Source organism: Pseudophryne corroboree, chromosome 2, assembly GCF_028390025.1.
Source record: "Pseudophryne corroboree isolate aPseCor3 chromosome 2, aPseCor3.hap2, whole genome shotgun sequence".
Taxonomy (NCBI): Eukaryota; Metazoa; Chordata; class Amphibia; order Anura; family Myobatrachidae; genus Pseudophryne; species Pseudophryne corroboree.
The window spans coordinates 162093972-162110803 of record NC_086445.1 but is presented as its reverse complement, the minus strand read 5'-3'; the positions used below and the strand labels follow the sequence as shown (position 1 = coordinate 162110803).

Below are 16832 nucleotides of genomic sequence, written 5' to 3'. Positions count from 1 at the left end.
CAAACCTGGAAGAAGGGGACTATATGGTGTCTCTGGACATCAAAGATGCTTACCTACATGTCCCAATTTACCCTTCTCACCAAGGGTACCTCAGGTTTGTGGTACAGAACTGTCACTATCAGTTTCAGACGCTGCCGTTTGGATTGTCCACGGCACCCCGGGTCTTTACCAAGGTAATGGCCGAAATGATGATACTCCTTCGAAGGAAGGGAGTTTTAGTTATCCCTTACTTGGACGATCTCCTGATAAGGGCAAGATCCAGGGAACAGTTGGAAGTCGGAGTAGCACTATCTCAGATAGTGCTGCGCCAGCACGGTTGGATTCTCAATATTCCAAAATCGCAGCTGATCCCGACGACACGACTTCTATTCCTAGGGATGATCCTGGACACAGTCCAGAAAAAGGTGTTTCTCCCGGAGGAGAAAGCCAGGGAGTTATCCGAACTAGTCAGAAATCTCCTAAAACCAGGCCAAGTCTCAGTGCATCAATGCACAAGGGTCCTGGGAAAGATGGTGGCTTCTTACGAAGCAATCCCATTCGGCAGATTCCACGCAAGAACCTTCCAGTGGGATCTGCTAGACAAATGGTCCGGGTCGCATCTTCAGATGCATCAGCGGATAATCTTGTCACCAAGGACAAGGGTGTCTCTCCTGTGGTGGTTGCAGAGTGCTCATCTTCTAGAGGGCCGCAGATTCGGCATTCAGGACTGGGTCCTGGTGACCACGGATGCCAGCCTGAGAGGCTGGGGAGCAGTCACACAGGGAAGAAATTTCCAGGGCTTGTGGTCAAGCCTGGAGACATCACTTCACATAAATATCCTGGAGCTAAGGGCCATCTACGATGCTATAAGCCTAGCAAGACCTCTGCTTCAAGGTCAGCCGGTGCTGATCCAGTCAGAAAACATCACGGCAGTCGCCCACGTAAACAGACAGGGCAGCACAAGAAGCAGGAGGGCAATGGCAGAAGTTGCAAGGATTCTTCGCTGGGCGGAAAATCATGTGATAGCACTGTCAGCAGTGTTCATTCCGGGAGTGGACAACTGGGAAACAGACTTCCTCAGCAGACACGACCTCCACCCGGGAGAGTGGGGACTTCACCCAGAAGTCTTCCACATGATTGTGAACCGTTGGGAAAAACCAAAGGTGGACATGATGGCGTCCCGCCTCAACAAAAAACTAGACAGGTATTGCGCCAGGTCAAGGGACCCTCAGGCAATAGCTGTGGACGCTCTGGTAACACCGTGGGTGTACCAGTCAGTGTATGTGTTCCCTCCTCTGCCTCTCATACCCAAGGTACTGAGAATCATAAGAAGGAGAGGAGTAAGGACTATACTCGTGGCTCCGGATTGGCCAAGAAGGACTTGGTACCCGGAACTTCAAGAGATGCTCACAGAGGACCCGTGGCCTCTACCTCCAAGAAAGGACCTGCTCCAGCAGGGACCCTGTCTGTTCCAAGACTTACCGCGGCTGCGTTTGACGGCATGGCGGTTGAACGCCGGATCCTGAAGGAAAAAGGCATTCCGGATGAAGTCATCCCTACCCTGATCAAAGCCAGGAAGGATGTAACCGTACAGCATTATCACCGTATTTGGCGTAAATATGTTGCGTGGTGCGAGGCCAGGAAGGCCCCTACAGAGGAATTTCAACTGGGTCGTTTCCTGCATTTCCTGCAAACAGGACTGTCTATGGGCCTAAAATTAGGGTCCATTAAGGTTCAAATTTCGGCCCTGTCGATTTTCTTCCAGAAAGAACTGGCTTCAGTTCCTGAAGTTCAGACGTTTGTCAAGGGGGTACTGCATATACAGCCTCCTTTTGTGCCTCCAGTGGCACCTTGGGATCTCAATGTAGTTTTGGGGTTCCTAAAATCACATTGGTTTGAACCACTCACCACTGTGGACTTAAAATATCTCACATGAAAAGTGGTAATGCTGTTGGCCCTGGCTTCAGCCAGGCGTGTCTCAGAATTGGCGGCTTTATCCTATAAAAGCCCTTACCTAATTTTTCATACGGACAGGGCAGAATTGAGGACTCGTCCTCAATTTCTCCCTAAGGTGGTTTCAGCGTTTCACTTGAACCAGCCTATTGTGGTACCAGCGGCTACTAGGGACTTGGAGGACTCCAAGTTGCTGGACGTAGTCAGGGCCCTGAAAATATATGTTTCCAGGACGGCTGGAGTCAGAAAATCTGACTCGCTGTTTATCCTGTATGCACCCAACAAGCTGGGTGCTCCTGCTTCTAGCAGACTATTGCTCGTTGGATTTGTAGTACAATTCAGCTTGCACATTCTGTGGCAGGCCTGCCACAGCCAAAATCTGTAAAAGCCCATTCCACAAGGAAGGTGGGCTCATCTTGGGCGGCTGCCCAAGGGGTCTCGGCTTTACAACTTTGCCGAGCGGCTACTTGGTCAGGGGCAAACACGTTTGCTAAATTCTACAAATTTGATACCCTGGCTGAGGAGGACCTGGAGTTCTCTCATTCGGTGCTGCAGAGTCATCCGCACTCTCCCGCCCGTTTGGGAGCTTTGGTATAATCCCCATGGTCCTTACGGAGTTCCCAGCATCCACTAGGACGTCAGAGAAAATAAGAATTTACTTACCGATAATTCTATTTCTCGTAGTCCGTAGTGGATGCTGGGCGCCCATCCCAAGTGCGGATTGTCTGCAATACTTGTACATAGTTATTGTTACAAAAATCGGGTTATTATTGTTGTGAGCCATCTATCCAGAGGCTCCTCTGTTATCATACTGTTAACTGGGTTCAGATCACAGGTTGTACGGTGTGATTGGTGTGGCTGGTATGAGTCTTACCCGGGATTCAAAATCCTTCCTTATTGTGTACGCTCGTCCGGGCACAGTATCCTAACTGAGGCTTGGAGGAGGGTCATAGTGGGAGGAGCCAGTGCACACCAGGTAGTCCTAAAGCTTTACTTTTGTGCCCAGTCTCCTGCGGAGCCGCTATTCCCCATGGTCCTTACGGAGTTCCCAGCATCCACTACGGACTACGAGAAATAGAATTATCGGTAAGTAAATTCTTATTATATGCCCCAACTGACCTGACCTTACAACCCCCCAATCCCTTAATGAAAATAATACCCCAAATGTGACCTCCCACAAACATGATAATCCCCCAATGCCTCCATGAAAATAATACCTATGCCTCAATGAAAATAATGTCCCAGAGTTGCCTGAGGGGCAGAGATTGCTGCTCCGCAGCAGCTTGAGGGGCAGAGAGAGATGCTGCAGCTGCTTTAGAGGCAGAGCGAGGAGCTGCAGCAGCAGCCGGGGCGCCCTCTAACTTTTCTGGCATCTGGAACTTGTGCTCCACCGGAGCCACCCTCGCTACACCCCTGTATATATACTTTATTACTACTATCAGTTTATTAATGTCGTTTATTTCAAACAGCGACAAACCTTCTATTGATGCAAAAAATGTCACAATATTTGGGTGTTTCATCTTAGACAAAAGGGTAACCTCTTTGTAAGAAGCCTCTTTCTCCTTCCGTGGCATCTATAGAAATAAACAAAAGGAAGGGACTTTAGACTGAGGTGTCATTTATATCTAAAAACTCAAGCAAAATGAAAAATGCACAAAAAAATAATAACACAAAGTGATCTATGTGGTTTGGGGACTACCGATCCCGGAAGCTAATACAGTACATCATTTATACACTTCATCTTAGCCAAAGGTAGAAAAGCGATGACATCATTTTTTATCTGCTAACTTGTGGAATGGTATCTTTCACGAACAATTACTCCTCTGTCTTCTGGTGCGTGTGTTATTTGTTATATGGAGCTGACAAATAAATCCAGCACAATGTGAAATCCCCCTTCTTTTCCTATTACATGTGACTTGGATGCATCCAACTGGGATTGTATTCAAGTACAATTTCCTGGGATTATCAGATAAAAGTGACTGCTCTGACTTATTTTAAATCGTGTATATATTGATAATAGAAAGTATAATATACACGGTCAAGTCACATTACCACCTTGGTGGGTATATAAGGTGTGCGATAGGCCGTCTGCGCACATATCACTCGTTGCTGTCATGGGTAAAAGGGGCAATTTGTCTGAGTTGCAGAAAGGGATGATTATCAGCTTTCTGGCCAAGGCTGGCAGTATTTCTGACACAGCGCAGTTTGTGAACTGTTCGCGTGCTGCTGTGGTGAAGGTGTATCGTGACTGGATAAATGGCACCCTTGCAAATAACCAACGTGGAAACTGCGGAGCGCCGCGTGCCATTGATGTCAGAGGTGAACGTCGGCTACAAAGGTGCGTGAGGGGCGACCGACATGCTACAGTGGAGCAGCTCACCATAAGAATCAACCTGGGGGCTACCAGACGTGTGTCTAAAACTACAGTTCAGCGAACCCTGCTATGTATGGGGCTGTTAGCTGGTGGTCATAATAATGTGACCGTGTATATTTATTTGTCACTGTTATTAATATTTCCAAACCATAGATACCTGTTACAGTATGCTGCATTTTTATTGCATAGGCAAAATATAAGAGTTACTATATTCGATAACACAGCCCAACACGTGTTTTGGTGCCAAGGATTTTTTAGCTGATTTTATGTATATTTGGTGTGCTGATTTCAAATATAAAATTAATTTTGGCCTATCACCTCTAATTTTTGAGATATGATAGGGCCTGACATGCGAAGCGGGCTAGCCCTGTGCTGGGCGTCCCCCCGCATGTCAGAGAAACTAATCGTAGATGTGCTAAAAGCACTTCTTCAATCAGATCTGTATTAACCCCTTTATTTGGACAGTCTCTTTGTAAATTCCAGCTGTAATCTGTATATCTCATCTTCCCTGTTAGCGATCTTCCATTGTTTTAATGTCCTGCTGAAATCTTTCACCTTGCTCTTCGCTCATATCACCCAAATTTTCTGGGAAACGGTCCAAGTCGCTGTGTAAGTAATGAACTTTTATGCTCATATTACATCCAAGGTCTCTGGAATTAATAATCAGGTTGTTTATTAGCTCAGCATAGTTTTGAGCTTTGTGGTTGACCAGAAAGTTTCTGACAACCAAGACGAATGACGTCCTGCTCAGGCTGAAGGTTGCTAGATGGCAATGTGCCTCGGCCTGGGCATGCGCAAAAAGTATAGCTGATAGATAAAAACTGTTTTCGTATTTGGCATTAGCACGCCCAATATAACCAAAATCAATACTAACATTTCAGGCACCAAAACAAAAAAAATTTGTTTGGCAGTGTAATCTGATGGTTATGTGTTGAGAAGTAACAGCCAGAGCACTGTTAGCACTAAGCATCTTCTAAAAGTAAAAACTTCACTTATGGTCCACAGGATCAGTGGTGTAACTACAGCCCTGTGGAGGTGCCAGGCATGAGGGCGGGAGGGGGGGGGGGGGGGGGGGCTTGGTGCAGCAGATTCCCATGCGGACTGACCGTCTGCATGTAAATCTGCCAATGTCACTCCCAAAATGGCTGCCGCCTTGGAGGAGACAGATGCTGGAAATCATATTTGACCTCTAGCGTCTAACTCCCCTCTCTCTGCACAGAAGTGCCGTGAGCGTTCAGTGGCGGCGATGCCAACACTTATTCCCTGGCAATGAGCATACAGCACCAGAGAATTACACCCCTGGCAATGAGCATACAACCCCAGAGCATTACACCCCTGGAAATAAGCATACACCCCTAGATTATTACATCCCTGGCAATGAGCATACACCCCAGAGCATTACACCCCTGGAAACTAGCATGACACCCCCAGAGAATTACACCCCTGGAAACGAGCATACACCCCCAGAGCATTACACTCCTGTAAATGAGCACACACCCACAGAGCATTACACCCCTGGAAATGATCATTACACCCCCAGGGCATTACACCCCTGGCAATGAGCATTAGACCCCTGGAAATGAGCATTACACCCCCCAGAGCAATACAGCCCTGGCAACGAGCATTACACCCAGAGTATGAAACCCCTGGCAATGAGCATTACACCCAGAGCATGAAATCCCCTGGCAACCAGCATTACACCCAGAGCATGAAACCCCAAGCAATGAGCATACACCCCCAAAGCATTACACCCCTGGAAACGAGCATTACACCCAGAGCATTACACCCCAGGCAATGAACATTACACCCATAGAAATGAGCATTACACCCCCAGAGCATTACACCCATGGCAACGAGCATTACACCCAGAGCATTACACCCCTGGAAATAAGCATTACACCCCGAGCATGAAACCCCTGGCAATGAGCATTACACCCAGAGCATTACACCCCTGGCAACAAGCAACACACCCCGAGCATGAAACCTCTGGCAACGAGCATACACCCCTAGAGCATTACATCCCTGGAAATAAGCATTACTCTCCTGGCAATGAGCATTTCACCCAGAGCATTACACCCCAGGTGACGAGCATACACCCCCAGAGCATTACACCCCTGGAAATGAGCATATAACCCCAGAGCATTACACCCCTGGAAACAAGCATTACACCTCTGCCAATGACCATTACACCCAGAGAATGACACCTCTGGCAACGAGCATTACACCCCTTGAAATGAGCATTACACCCCTGGCAACAAGTATTACACCCAGAGCATGAAACCCCTGGCAACGAGCATGACACCCAGAGCATTAAACCCCAAGAAATGAGCATACACCCCCAGAGCATTAAACCCCTGGAAACAAGCATTACACCCAGAGCATTACATCCCAGGCAACGAGCATTACACCACAAGAGTATTACACCCCTGGCAACGAGTATTATACCCAGAGAGCATGAAACCCATGGCAACAAGCATACACCCCCAGAGCATTACACCCCAGGCAACAAGCATTATACCCAGAGAATTATACCCCTGGCAATGAGCATTACACCCAGAGCATGAAACCCCTAGCAATGAGCATGACACCCAGATCATGAAACCCCTAGCAATGAGCATGACACCCAGAGCATGAAACCTCTGGCAATGAGCATTACACCCAGAGCATGAAACCCCTGGCAACAAGCATGGAACCCAGAGCATGAAACCCCTGGCAACGAGCAGGTAATTTAAAATTAATTAGAAGCCTTACTATGGTGCATAATGTATAATGAGCATTACGGTGTGTGGCACAATGAAACACGGGCATTGCGGTATGTGGCATAATGTATCAAGGGCATTGCGGTATGTGGCATAATGTGTCTGGAGCATTGTGGTGTGTGCCATAATGTATAACAGGCATTACGGTGTTTGGCATAATGTATCACGGCATTGTGATATGTGGCATAATGTGTCAGGGGCATTGTGGTATGTGGTATAAAGTGTCAGGGGCATTGTGGTGTGTGGCATAATGTATCACGGGCATTGTGGTGTGTGGTATAATGTGTCAGGGGCATTGTGGTATGTGGCATAAAGTGTCAGGCGCTTTGTAGTGTGTGGCATAACGTATCACGGGAATTGCGGTGTGTGGTATAATGTGTCAGGGGCATTGTGGTGTGTGGCATAATGTGTCACAAGCATTACGGTGTGTGGCATAATGTGTAAGAGGCACTGCGGTTTGTGGTATAATGTGTCACAGGCATTACGGTTTGTGGCATAATGTGTAAGGGGCATTGATATAAGGAGAAAAAAAGACAAATAATGTAAGGGGCATGATTTTTATTTTCTTGTAGTGGCCAATGTCTGGGCGTGCAGGTTGAAAACATGAGTAAAAGGTAGTCTTGTCCTGCAATGCCACGCCCCTTGCAGTGAGGCCACACACCCTTGTTGGAATGCGCTCGCTGCAAATACTTTCCTTTTCAAATGTCAATGTGCGCCAGAAACGTTTTTGGCTTGGGGAGCAAAAATAGGATTTTAATTACCTACTGGTAAATCCTTTTCTCGTAGTCCGTAGAGGATGCTAGGGTCCACATTAGTACCATGGGGTATAGACGGGTCCACTAGGAGCCACTAGCACTTTAAGAGTTTAATAGTGTGGGCTGGCTCCTCCCTCTATGCCCCTCCTACCAGACTCAGTCTAGAGGAGACGGACAACTTCGAGAGAAGGATTTTACACAAATAGCGACGAGATTCACACCAGCTCACACAAACAAGGCAAACCAAGCTAACTAGCTAGAAAAAAAAACTCAGCAACAGCTGAATAACATTACTGAACCAAGTAATAACGCAGTATTTAACTAAGAACCAAGCAGTACTGAACCAGGTAACCACTGCAGGTGAACGAAGCGCTGGGCGGGCGCCCTGCATCCTCTACGGACTACGAGAAAAGGAGTTACCGGTAGGTAATTAAAATCCTATTGTCTCTTACGTCCTAGAGGATGCTAGGGTCCACATTAGGGAGAGCGCGGAGGCTCCTGCAGAACTGACTGACCAAACTTTAGGTCCTCAGAGGCCAAAGTATTGAACTTGTAGAACTTAGCAAACGTGTTCGACCCAGACCAAGTAGCCCCGGGCTAGAAGAACCCACCTTATGAGTAGAGTGGGCCTTAACAGATTTTGGACACGGCAGTCCTGCCGTAGAATACACATGCTGGATAGTGAACCTGATCCAGCGAGAGATCTTCTGCTTAGAAGCAGGACACCCAAGTTTCTTGGGATCATACAGGACAAACAGAGAGTCCGATTTTCTGTGTCGAGCAGTCCTCTTCACATAGATTTTCAGAGCCTTTACAACATCCAAGGACTTTGACGGAATTGAGGAGTCAGTAGCAACTGGCACCACAATAGGTGGGTTGATATGAAAAGCCGACACAACCTTTGGAAGGAACTGCTGACGAGTCCGGAGCTCAGCTCTATGTTCATGGAAGATCAAATAGGGGCTTTTACAAGATAAAGCCCCCAACTCCGACACACATCGAGCAGAAGCTAAGGCCAACAAAGTGACAGCCTTCCACGTGAGAAACTTGACTTCAACCTCCTGTAGGGGCTCGAACCAATTCGATTGGAGGAACTGTAACACCACGTTAAGATCCCAAGGTGCTGTAGGCGGCACAAAGGGAGGCTGGATGTGCAGAACCCCTTTCAAAAAAGTCTGAACCTCAGGGAGGGAAGCCAGCTGTTTCTGGAAGAAATCTGGACCTTTACAGATCCCAACCTCAGGCCCATATCCACACCTGCTTGCAGGAAGAGGAGAAACCGTCCCAGTTGAAACTCCACCGTAGGAAACTTCTTGGATTCCCACCAAGATACATACTTTTTCCAAATGCGATGGTAATGTTTAGAAGTTACTCCTTTCCTAGCCTGTATCAGGGTAGGGATAACCTCGTTCGGAATGCCTTTCCGAGCTAATATCTGGCATTCAACCTCCATGCCATCAAATGTAGCCGCGGTAAGTCTTGATAAGCGAACGGCCCCTGTTGTAACAGGTCCTCCCGAAGAGGAAGAGGCCTCGGATCTTCCAGCAGTAGACCCAGAAGATCTGCGTACCAAGCCCTTCTTGGCCAGTCCGGAGCAATGAGGATTGCCTGAACTCTTGTTCTCCTTATGAGCTTTAGAATCCTTGGAATGAGTGGAAGTGGAGGAAACACGTACACCGACTGGAACACCCACGGAGACACCAGCGTGTCCACCGCCACTGCTTGCGTGTCTCTCGACCTGGAACAATACATCCGAAGCGTCTTTTTGAGGCGGGAGGCCATCATGTCTATCTGAGGAACCCCCCAAAAATGTGTTACTTTCGTGAACACCTCCGGATGGAGGCCCCACACCTCCTGGATGGAGATCGTGTCTGCTGAGGAAGTCCGCTTCCCAGTTGTCCACTCCCGGAATGAAAATTGCTGACAGCGCCAACACGTGTTTTTCTGCCAGAGGATGATTCTTGTTACCTCTGACATTGCAGCTCTGCTCTTCATTCCGCCCTGACGGTTTATGTAGGCCACCGTTGTTACATTGTCCGTCTGTACTGGAATGGCACAATCTCGCAGCAGATTTGCTGCTTGGAGAAGACTGTTGTACACGGCCCTTAGTTCAAGAATGTTTATTGGAAGACTGGATTCCAGACTTGACCACCTTCCTTGGAAAGTTTCCCCTTGAGTGACTACGCCCCAACCCCGGAGACTTGCGTCCGTGGTTAGAAGGAACCTGTCCTGAATCCCGAACCTGTGGCCCTCCAGAAGGTGAGACATTTGTAGCCACCAGAGGAGCAAAACCCTTGCTTTCGGCGACAGACGTATCCTCAGGTGCATATGTAGATGAGACCCCGACCACTTGTCTAGGAGATCCAGTTGGAAGGATCGAGCATGAAGTCTTCCGTACTGTAGAGCCTCGTAGGAGGCAACTATCTTCCCCAGAAGGCGAATGCACTGATGAATATATACCCGGGCTGGCTTCAGGACATCCCGGACCATTGTTTGAATCACCAACGCTTTTTCCTACGGTAGAAACACCCTCTGCACTTCCGTGTCGAGGATCATCCCCAGGAAAGACAATCTCCTTGTCGGCTCCAAATGTGACTTCGGAAGGTTCAGGATCCAACCATGTTCCCTGAGCAGACGAGTCATGAGAGCAATGGACTGCAACAAGGTCTCCCTGGTCGATGCCTTTATCGGCAGATCGTCCAGATATGGAATTATGTTCACTCCCTGTCTTTGGAGGAGAACCATCATCTCTGCCATCACCTTGGTGAACACCCTCGGTGCCGTGGAGAGACCGAATGGCAGTGCCTGAAACCGATAGTGACTGTCTAACAGCGCAAACATGAGATAAGCCTGGTGCGGCGGCCAAATCGGAATGCTGAGGTACGCCTCCTTGATATCCAGGGATACCAGAAACTCTCCCTCCTCTAGACCTGAGATCACCGCTCTCAGAGACTCCATTTTGAACTTGAACTCCCTCAGATAAGGGATTAACAATTTCAAGTTCAAAATCGTCTGACCGAACCATCCGGTTTCGGTACCACGAAAAGGTTTGAATAGTAACCCTTGTTTTGCATATGCGGTGGAACTGTAACAATGACCACTGACCTTTCCAATTTTTGAATGGCTTCCTGTAGGACAGCCCTGTCTGTCAGTAAAGCTGGCAAGCCTGATTTGAAGAATCGGGGAGGCGGGAGTTCTTGAAACTCCAGTCTGTACCCCTGGGACACAATATCCTGTACCCAGGGGTCCAGGCCGGACGACACCCAGACGTTGCTGAAACGTCTGAGCCTCGCACCTACCAGATCGTCCTCCAGGCTGTGCTGCCCACCGACATGCTGAGGATTTTGAGGAACCAGAAGCAGGCTTCTGGTCCTGGGAGCCTGCAGGTGCAGGCTTTTTGGATTTTGCACGCCCACCTCTAAAGAAAGTGGTAGGGTGCTTGGACATTTTTGTCTTAGCGATCCGAAAGGACTGTGATGCAGATGAAGAAAAGGGTTTCTTCGTAGAAGGTGTAGCTGAGGGAAGAAAAGGTGACTTACCCGCGGTTGCCGTGGAAATCCACGCATGCAAAGCTTCCCCAAATAGAGCCTGACCTGTGTAGGGTAGGTTCTCCACACTTCTGGATCATTCCGCGTCTGCCGACCATTGGCGTAGCGAGAGTCCCCTGCGAGCTGATACAGACATGGAAGATATCCGTGCATTCAGCGTACCCTGGTCCTTCATGGATTCCACCATGAACTCCGCAGAATCCTGTATGTTACGTAAAAACAGTTCAATGTCACTTCTATCCATTGTATCTAAGTCTTCTAGTAACGTGCCTGACCACTTTACTATAGCTTTTGAGATCCATGCACAGGCAATAGTAGGCCTTAACACCACCCCTGAAGCATTGTATACGGATTTGAGCGTAGTTTCAATCTTACGATCAGCCGGTTCTTTTAATGCCGTAGATCCAGGGACAGGTAAAACCACCTTTTTTGACAGTCTGGAGACAGATGCGTCAACTATGGGTGGGTTTTCCCATCTTTTTCTATCCTCCTCCGGGAAGGGAAAAGCAACCAAAACCCTCTTGGGCATCTGGAATTTTTTCTCCGGGGTTTCCCAGGATTTTTCAAATAAAGCATTTAATTCTTTAGACACAGGAAAGGTTAGCAAGGCTTTCTTATTGTCTGTGAAGTAAGCCTCCTCAACCTGTTCAGGTGGTGTGTCAGTAATGTTTAACACATCTCTAATGGCCTCAATCATGAGCTGCTCCCCCTTAGCCAGAGATGCCGCCCCCCTCAGCACATCCCCATCACCGTCTGCCGTGTCAGAGTCGGTATCCGTGTCATCTTGCATAATCTGGGCAAGTGCACATTTCTTTGGGAATATGCTAGGGGATTGAGAAGGAATAGGAACAGAACCTGAGCAAACAGCCATAGAATTCTTTAAAACCTGAGTTTCCGTCTCAGTATGAGCTACCCTAGTAGAGATCTGAGAGATCTTTCACTTAATAGAAGTTAGCATTCTGGCTCTTTAATAGGAATCTGAGACAAGACATTACATTCCTGGGTACATGGAATGGATTCCTCTGGGGATGAAACATCCTCTGCAGCATAAGACACAGAGTCCCTGGACATGACTATGTGAGAAAACATACACCCCCACACACACAGGAAAATGTCAGACACAGTTTCCCCCCCCAAGTTCCTTCAGAGAAACACAGAGCTTGGAGCCAGCACACACACAGCGCTTCCCTAGGTATAAATAATACAAATACCGGGTGCTGACTGTGTACCTTAATAGACTATACAGTAATTATACAGCCCCCCCTTCTACAACCCCCTGGTACTGCACAGGATAGCTAGAGTCGTGTGGAGGGACAGCACTCCCTGTCAGCGTCTCTGTAGCTGGATCTGCAGGGAGGAAAATGGCGCTGAACGCTGCTGGGTCCGCTCTCAGGAGAAGCTCCGCCCCCTGAAACATGGCGCTGCTTCCCGCATTTTTCATCTTTATACTGGCCTGAGGTATTGTGCTGGCAGCGTTACCGAGGTTCCTGACAGCCTGAGTGACCAGTGCAGGGTATAGGCGCTGGCTCAGGGCGCCCCTCATAGCGCCGCACTGTGTACCGCTGAGCCTCCGGAGCGCAGTTAGTACTGCAGTACCACCCTGTTGCCGCCATCTTCACACCGGCTCCCCGCTTGCCGGGGCGCCGTTGACTCCCTCGACACCGGAATCTTCTGGCTCTGTTAGGGGGTGGCGGCATGCTGCGGGAGTGAGCGGTCGCCTGGGGCGGCTAATGATCATCACCTTCAGGAGCTCAGTGTCCTGTCAGCGGAGATAGTGGCCATTAACCTCTCAGGGTTGGACACTACTCCCCCCCCCCCCCCTAAGTCCCACGAAGCAGGGAGGCTGTTGCCAGCAGCCTCCCTGTGCCTAACTCTAATAAAAACAATAAAACTAGAAAAACTCCTATGGAGCTCCCCTAGCTGTGACCGGCTCCTCCGGGCACATTTTCTAAACTGAGTCTGGTAGGATGGGCATAGAGGGAGGAGCCAGCCCATAGTATTAAACTCTTAAAGTGCCAGTGGCTCCTAGTGGACCCGTCTATACCCCATGGTACTAATGTGGACCCCAGCATCCTCTAGGACGTAAGAGAAATTTCTAGTTACACCACTGCACAGGATGTCCTACAGATGATCTATAATGTGGTATATATGATCAGTGCATGCTTGTTCTACCTGATGTCTTATACTAGGTTGGTAAAAGTGCCCTACAAACGCCTGCAGGTGGTCTGCATATCATTTGACCTGTTTTGTGTTGCATTACATGGTCCTGCTTTATAAATATTTGTATTACTAATATATTAAGGAAATAGTTTACCAAGACCCATCTCACCATTGATAGCTTTATCTCTTTGATTACACATTGTATGTTGTCTTTTTTTCCTTTCGCGAGAAATGCTTTTCCAAATGCTCCTTCCCCGATCATCCGAATTATGTCATAGTTATCCATTGTTTTCTGTCAGATTACACCTTAAAAGATGGACAAAATACGGAATTAATATCTGAAAAGAAACAATAGATTACAATGCACCCTACTGTACAACTGCAGAAACCAAGAGAAAATGTTCCCACCAACTGCAGCCATTTAGCAGACTGAAGTTTGTGCATTCACAAAACCGATGACATCACTGAGCAGGAAGGACTTCTATACCAATGTATCAGCAATACAATCACCATTATAGCAGCTTTGTAAACAACACAAAAACAATATAACAGCGCTTCTTGGGGGGGAAAAAGTGTGCTTTATATTTAGCTTTTTTAATACTCAGTAAATAACTAATTTATACTGTTCAGCAGGGGTAGGCAACGTGTGGCAATCCAGCTGCTGTGGGACTGCACATCCCAGCATGCCCCTGCCACAGATTTGTTGTTAGGAAATGCTGAGAGGTGTAGTTCTACGGCAGCTGGAGTACCGCAGGTTTCCTACCCCTTCTGTACAGACTACAGACTTGATTTACTAAGGAATATTATTATTATGTGGAAATTGAATAACACAATGTAAATGATGTGGACACGTCTGATGATAATGGGAAATATAACATCAGTAATTATGACCACACTGGCCTGTTCTATACTTTGCGCCTGCTGTCTCAATAATGTCAACAGTTCATAATGAAATCTAATATTGTCCTGATTCAGAGAAGAATGCTACCTGCATCGCTGCTGCGTCTTTGGATGCAAAAATATGCTAATGCCACAGACGCCTCGTGCCGACATCGCAGATCCGAGTACTACATCCGAAGATGCATCATCGGTCCCAGTCATTAGCCATATGAGTAAGTGTAAGCTTACTAAGAATGACCACCAGAACCAGGAAATTTGTGTAGAAGACTCAGACCATGGCCTCAGCAAGCCTACAAAATGGGGTGACATGCTCCTGTTTTCTAAACCGTCCCCGTTGGTATCCCCCATCCTACTCCCAGCCGCAGCATGTCACTCATGGGGCAATGTGTGTAATCTGGCACACAGAGATCTGCACGTGTGCACATCTGTCAACATCGGAGTACAACTCTGAATAAAACTGAGACAGCAAACTTCACAGATAAAGCGAGCAGCTCTGGGAGGCTGACCTACTCTATCAGGAGTCTGGGACATCTCCACCCAATTCAGTGGTCTCCTGACATTCCAGGTGTGCAGGAAAGCATGATTTAAAGTGACAGTATTCTGAAAAATGCATAATTTAATCACATGATAAAATATAATTTGTATGGGTGTGGAGTTGGACACGTTTGCTATTTGTACGCATAATATTTTTGTACAAACCGTAAACACAGCACCTCAAGGCAGAAATTAACTGGTTCATCTGGTATGACTTTTGTTTTTGATTATAAAAGGAGGGTGTGGCGTATTTTAGTTATAAATCACTAAATACTTTCATTTTCTAAGTAACAACGAACGAGAGATTGCTCCATTTGCTGTAGCCTACAGCAGAACGGGATCCGGTCTGAAGATCGACAGTGTCTAGGTTGACAATGTTTAGGCCGACCACTATAGGTCGACAGTCACTAGGTCGACATGGATGGAAGGACGACAGGGTTTCTAGGTCCACATGTGCTAGGTCGACAGGTCTAAAGGTCGACATGAGTTTTTCACTTTTTTTGGGGTTTTTTTTTTCATACTTAACGATCCACGTGGACTACGATTGGAATGGTAAAGTGTGCCGAGCGAAGCGGTAGCGGAGCGAGGGGACGCGGTGCACTAATTTGGGATCCCGGTCACTTTACGAAGAAAACAACACAAAGAAAAAAAAATCCTCATGTCGACCTTTAGACCTGTCGACCTAGCACATGTCGACCTAGAAACCCTGTCGACCTTCCATCCATGTCGACCTAGTGACTGTCGACCTAAACATTGTCGACCTAGATACTGTCGATAAAACGAACCACACCCATGCAGAACACCTCCCAACATTATCCCTTTGAGAATCCGGACATTACCCGAAAAAGGGGTATCAGAGGCAAACACGGGATTCCTACAGGAGTGGGAGAGGGTTTCAAATGCTTGATGGAGGGACAAGACAAGGGGCCTATTTCAGCAGCAAATTTGTTAGCTAACGGGCAAAACCATGTGCACTGCAGGGGGGCAGATATAACACGTGCAGAGAGACTTCAATTTAGGTGGGTTATATTGTTTCTGCAGGGCAAATACTGGCTGCTTTATTTTTACACTGCAATACATATTTTAGTTTGAACACACCCCACCCAAATCTAACTGTCTCTGCACATGTTATATCTCCCCCCCCTCCCCCCCTGCAGTGCACATGGTTTTGCCCATTAGCTAACAAATCTGCTGCTGTGATCAGGTCTGAATTAGGCCCAAAGTCATGAAAACCTGTTACAATAATCCTTTTTTTTGTAGTTAAATTGTTTTAAATACATAAAAACAATACATAAAACCAGTACCTACAGTATATATCTACAGTTCGTGACAGTAAAGGCCTCCATACACTAGGGAGTTTTATCTCAGCAATGAGTTGGATCCATTTTTCCTGCAATCTGGCTGGGAGCTTCCGGGGAGCCCTGCAATTGCGATTTGCTACTTGAGTGTATTTTTTACATGTGATTTATCTCATGCAATCTAACATTATTAAACCTATTTCTGTGTGACTGAGAAATATAACGTGCAGCACGTGTGATCTGCGAGTGCGATGGGAGACACACGGGAACGCGCCTCGCATCGCAATCGCACGAAAAGGACATGCAATGTGACACTTTTCATGCAATCCGTCTCAGCAATTTGTCTCAATTGCATAAAACCAGGCCATATTGCACTAGTGGATGGGGGCCTTAAGGGAACAAAGTGAAACTACTAAAATACCAGATATTTGTAAAGTTACTGTGACAATATTTTTACTACTGAGTGTCAATACAAAATGTACAACCAACAGGTAATACCAGTGTCATGTTATACTAAGACAGACTACAGTGTTTATGAATATACAGTTGAATCATACTGCGCTTGGTTTTGG

At 47.3% G+C, this 16832-nt stretch overlaps 1 protein-coding gene across 5 annotated transcripts in view; it reads right to left on the bottom strand.

The window, feature by feature from the left end:
• The window catches only part of NEK5 (NIMA related kinase 5), a 129990-nt gene that overhangs the window by 102383 nt on the left and 10775 nt on the right, over window positions 1-16832 (bottom strand). For all 5 annotated transcript variants that reach the window (XM_063951938.1, XM_063951937.1, XM_063951939.1 and 2 more), the window contains exons 2-3: window positions 13698-13834; window positions 3410-3506 (exon numbers count right to left, since the gene is read on the bottom strand). In XM_063951938.1, coding sequence (XP_063808008.1) covers window positions 3410-3506; window positions 13698-13814 — 214 coding nt within the window. In that variant the 5' untranslated portion in view covers window positions 13815-13834. The remainder of the gene's footprint in view (window positions 1-3409; window positions 3507-13697; window positions 13835-16832) is intronic.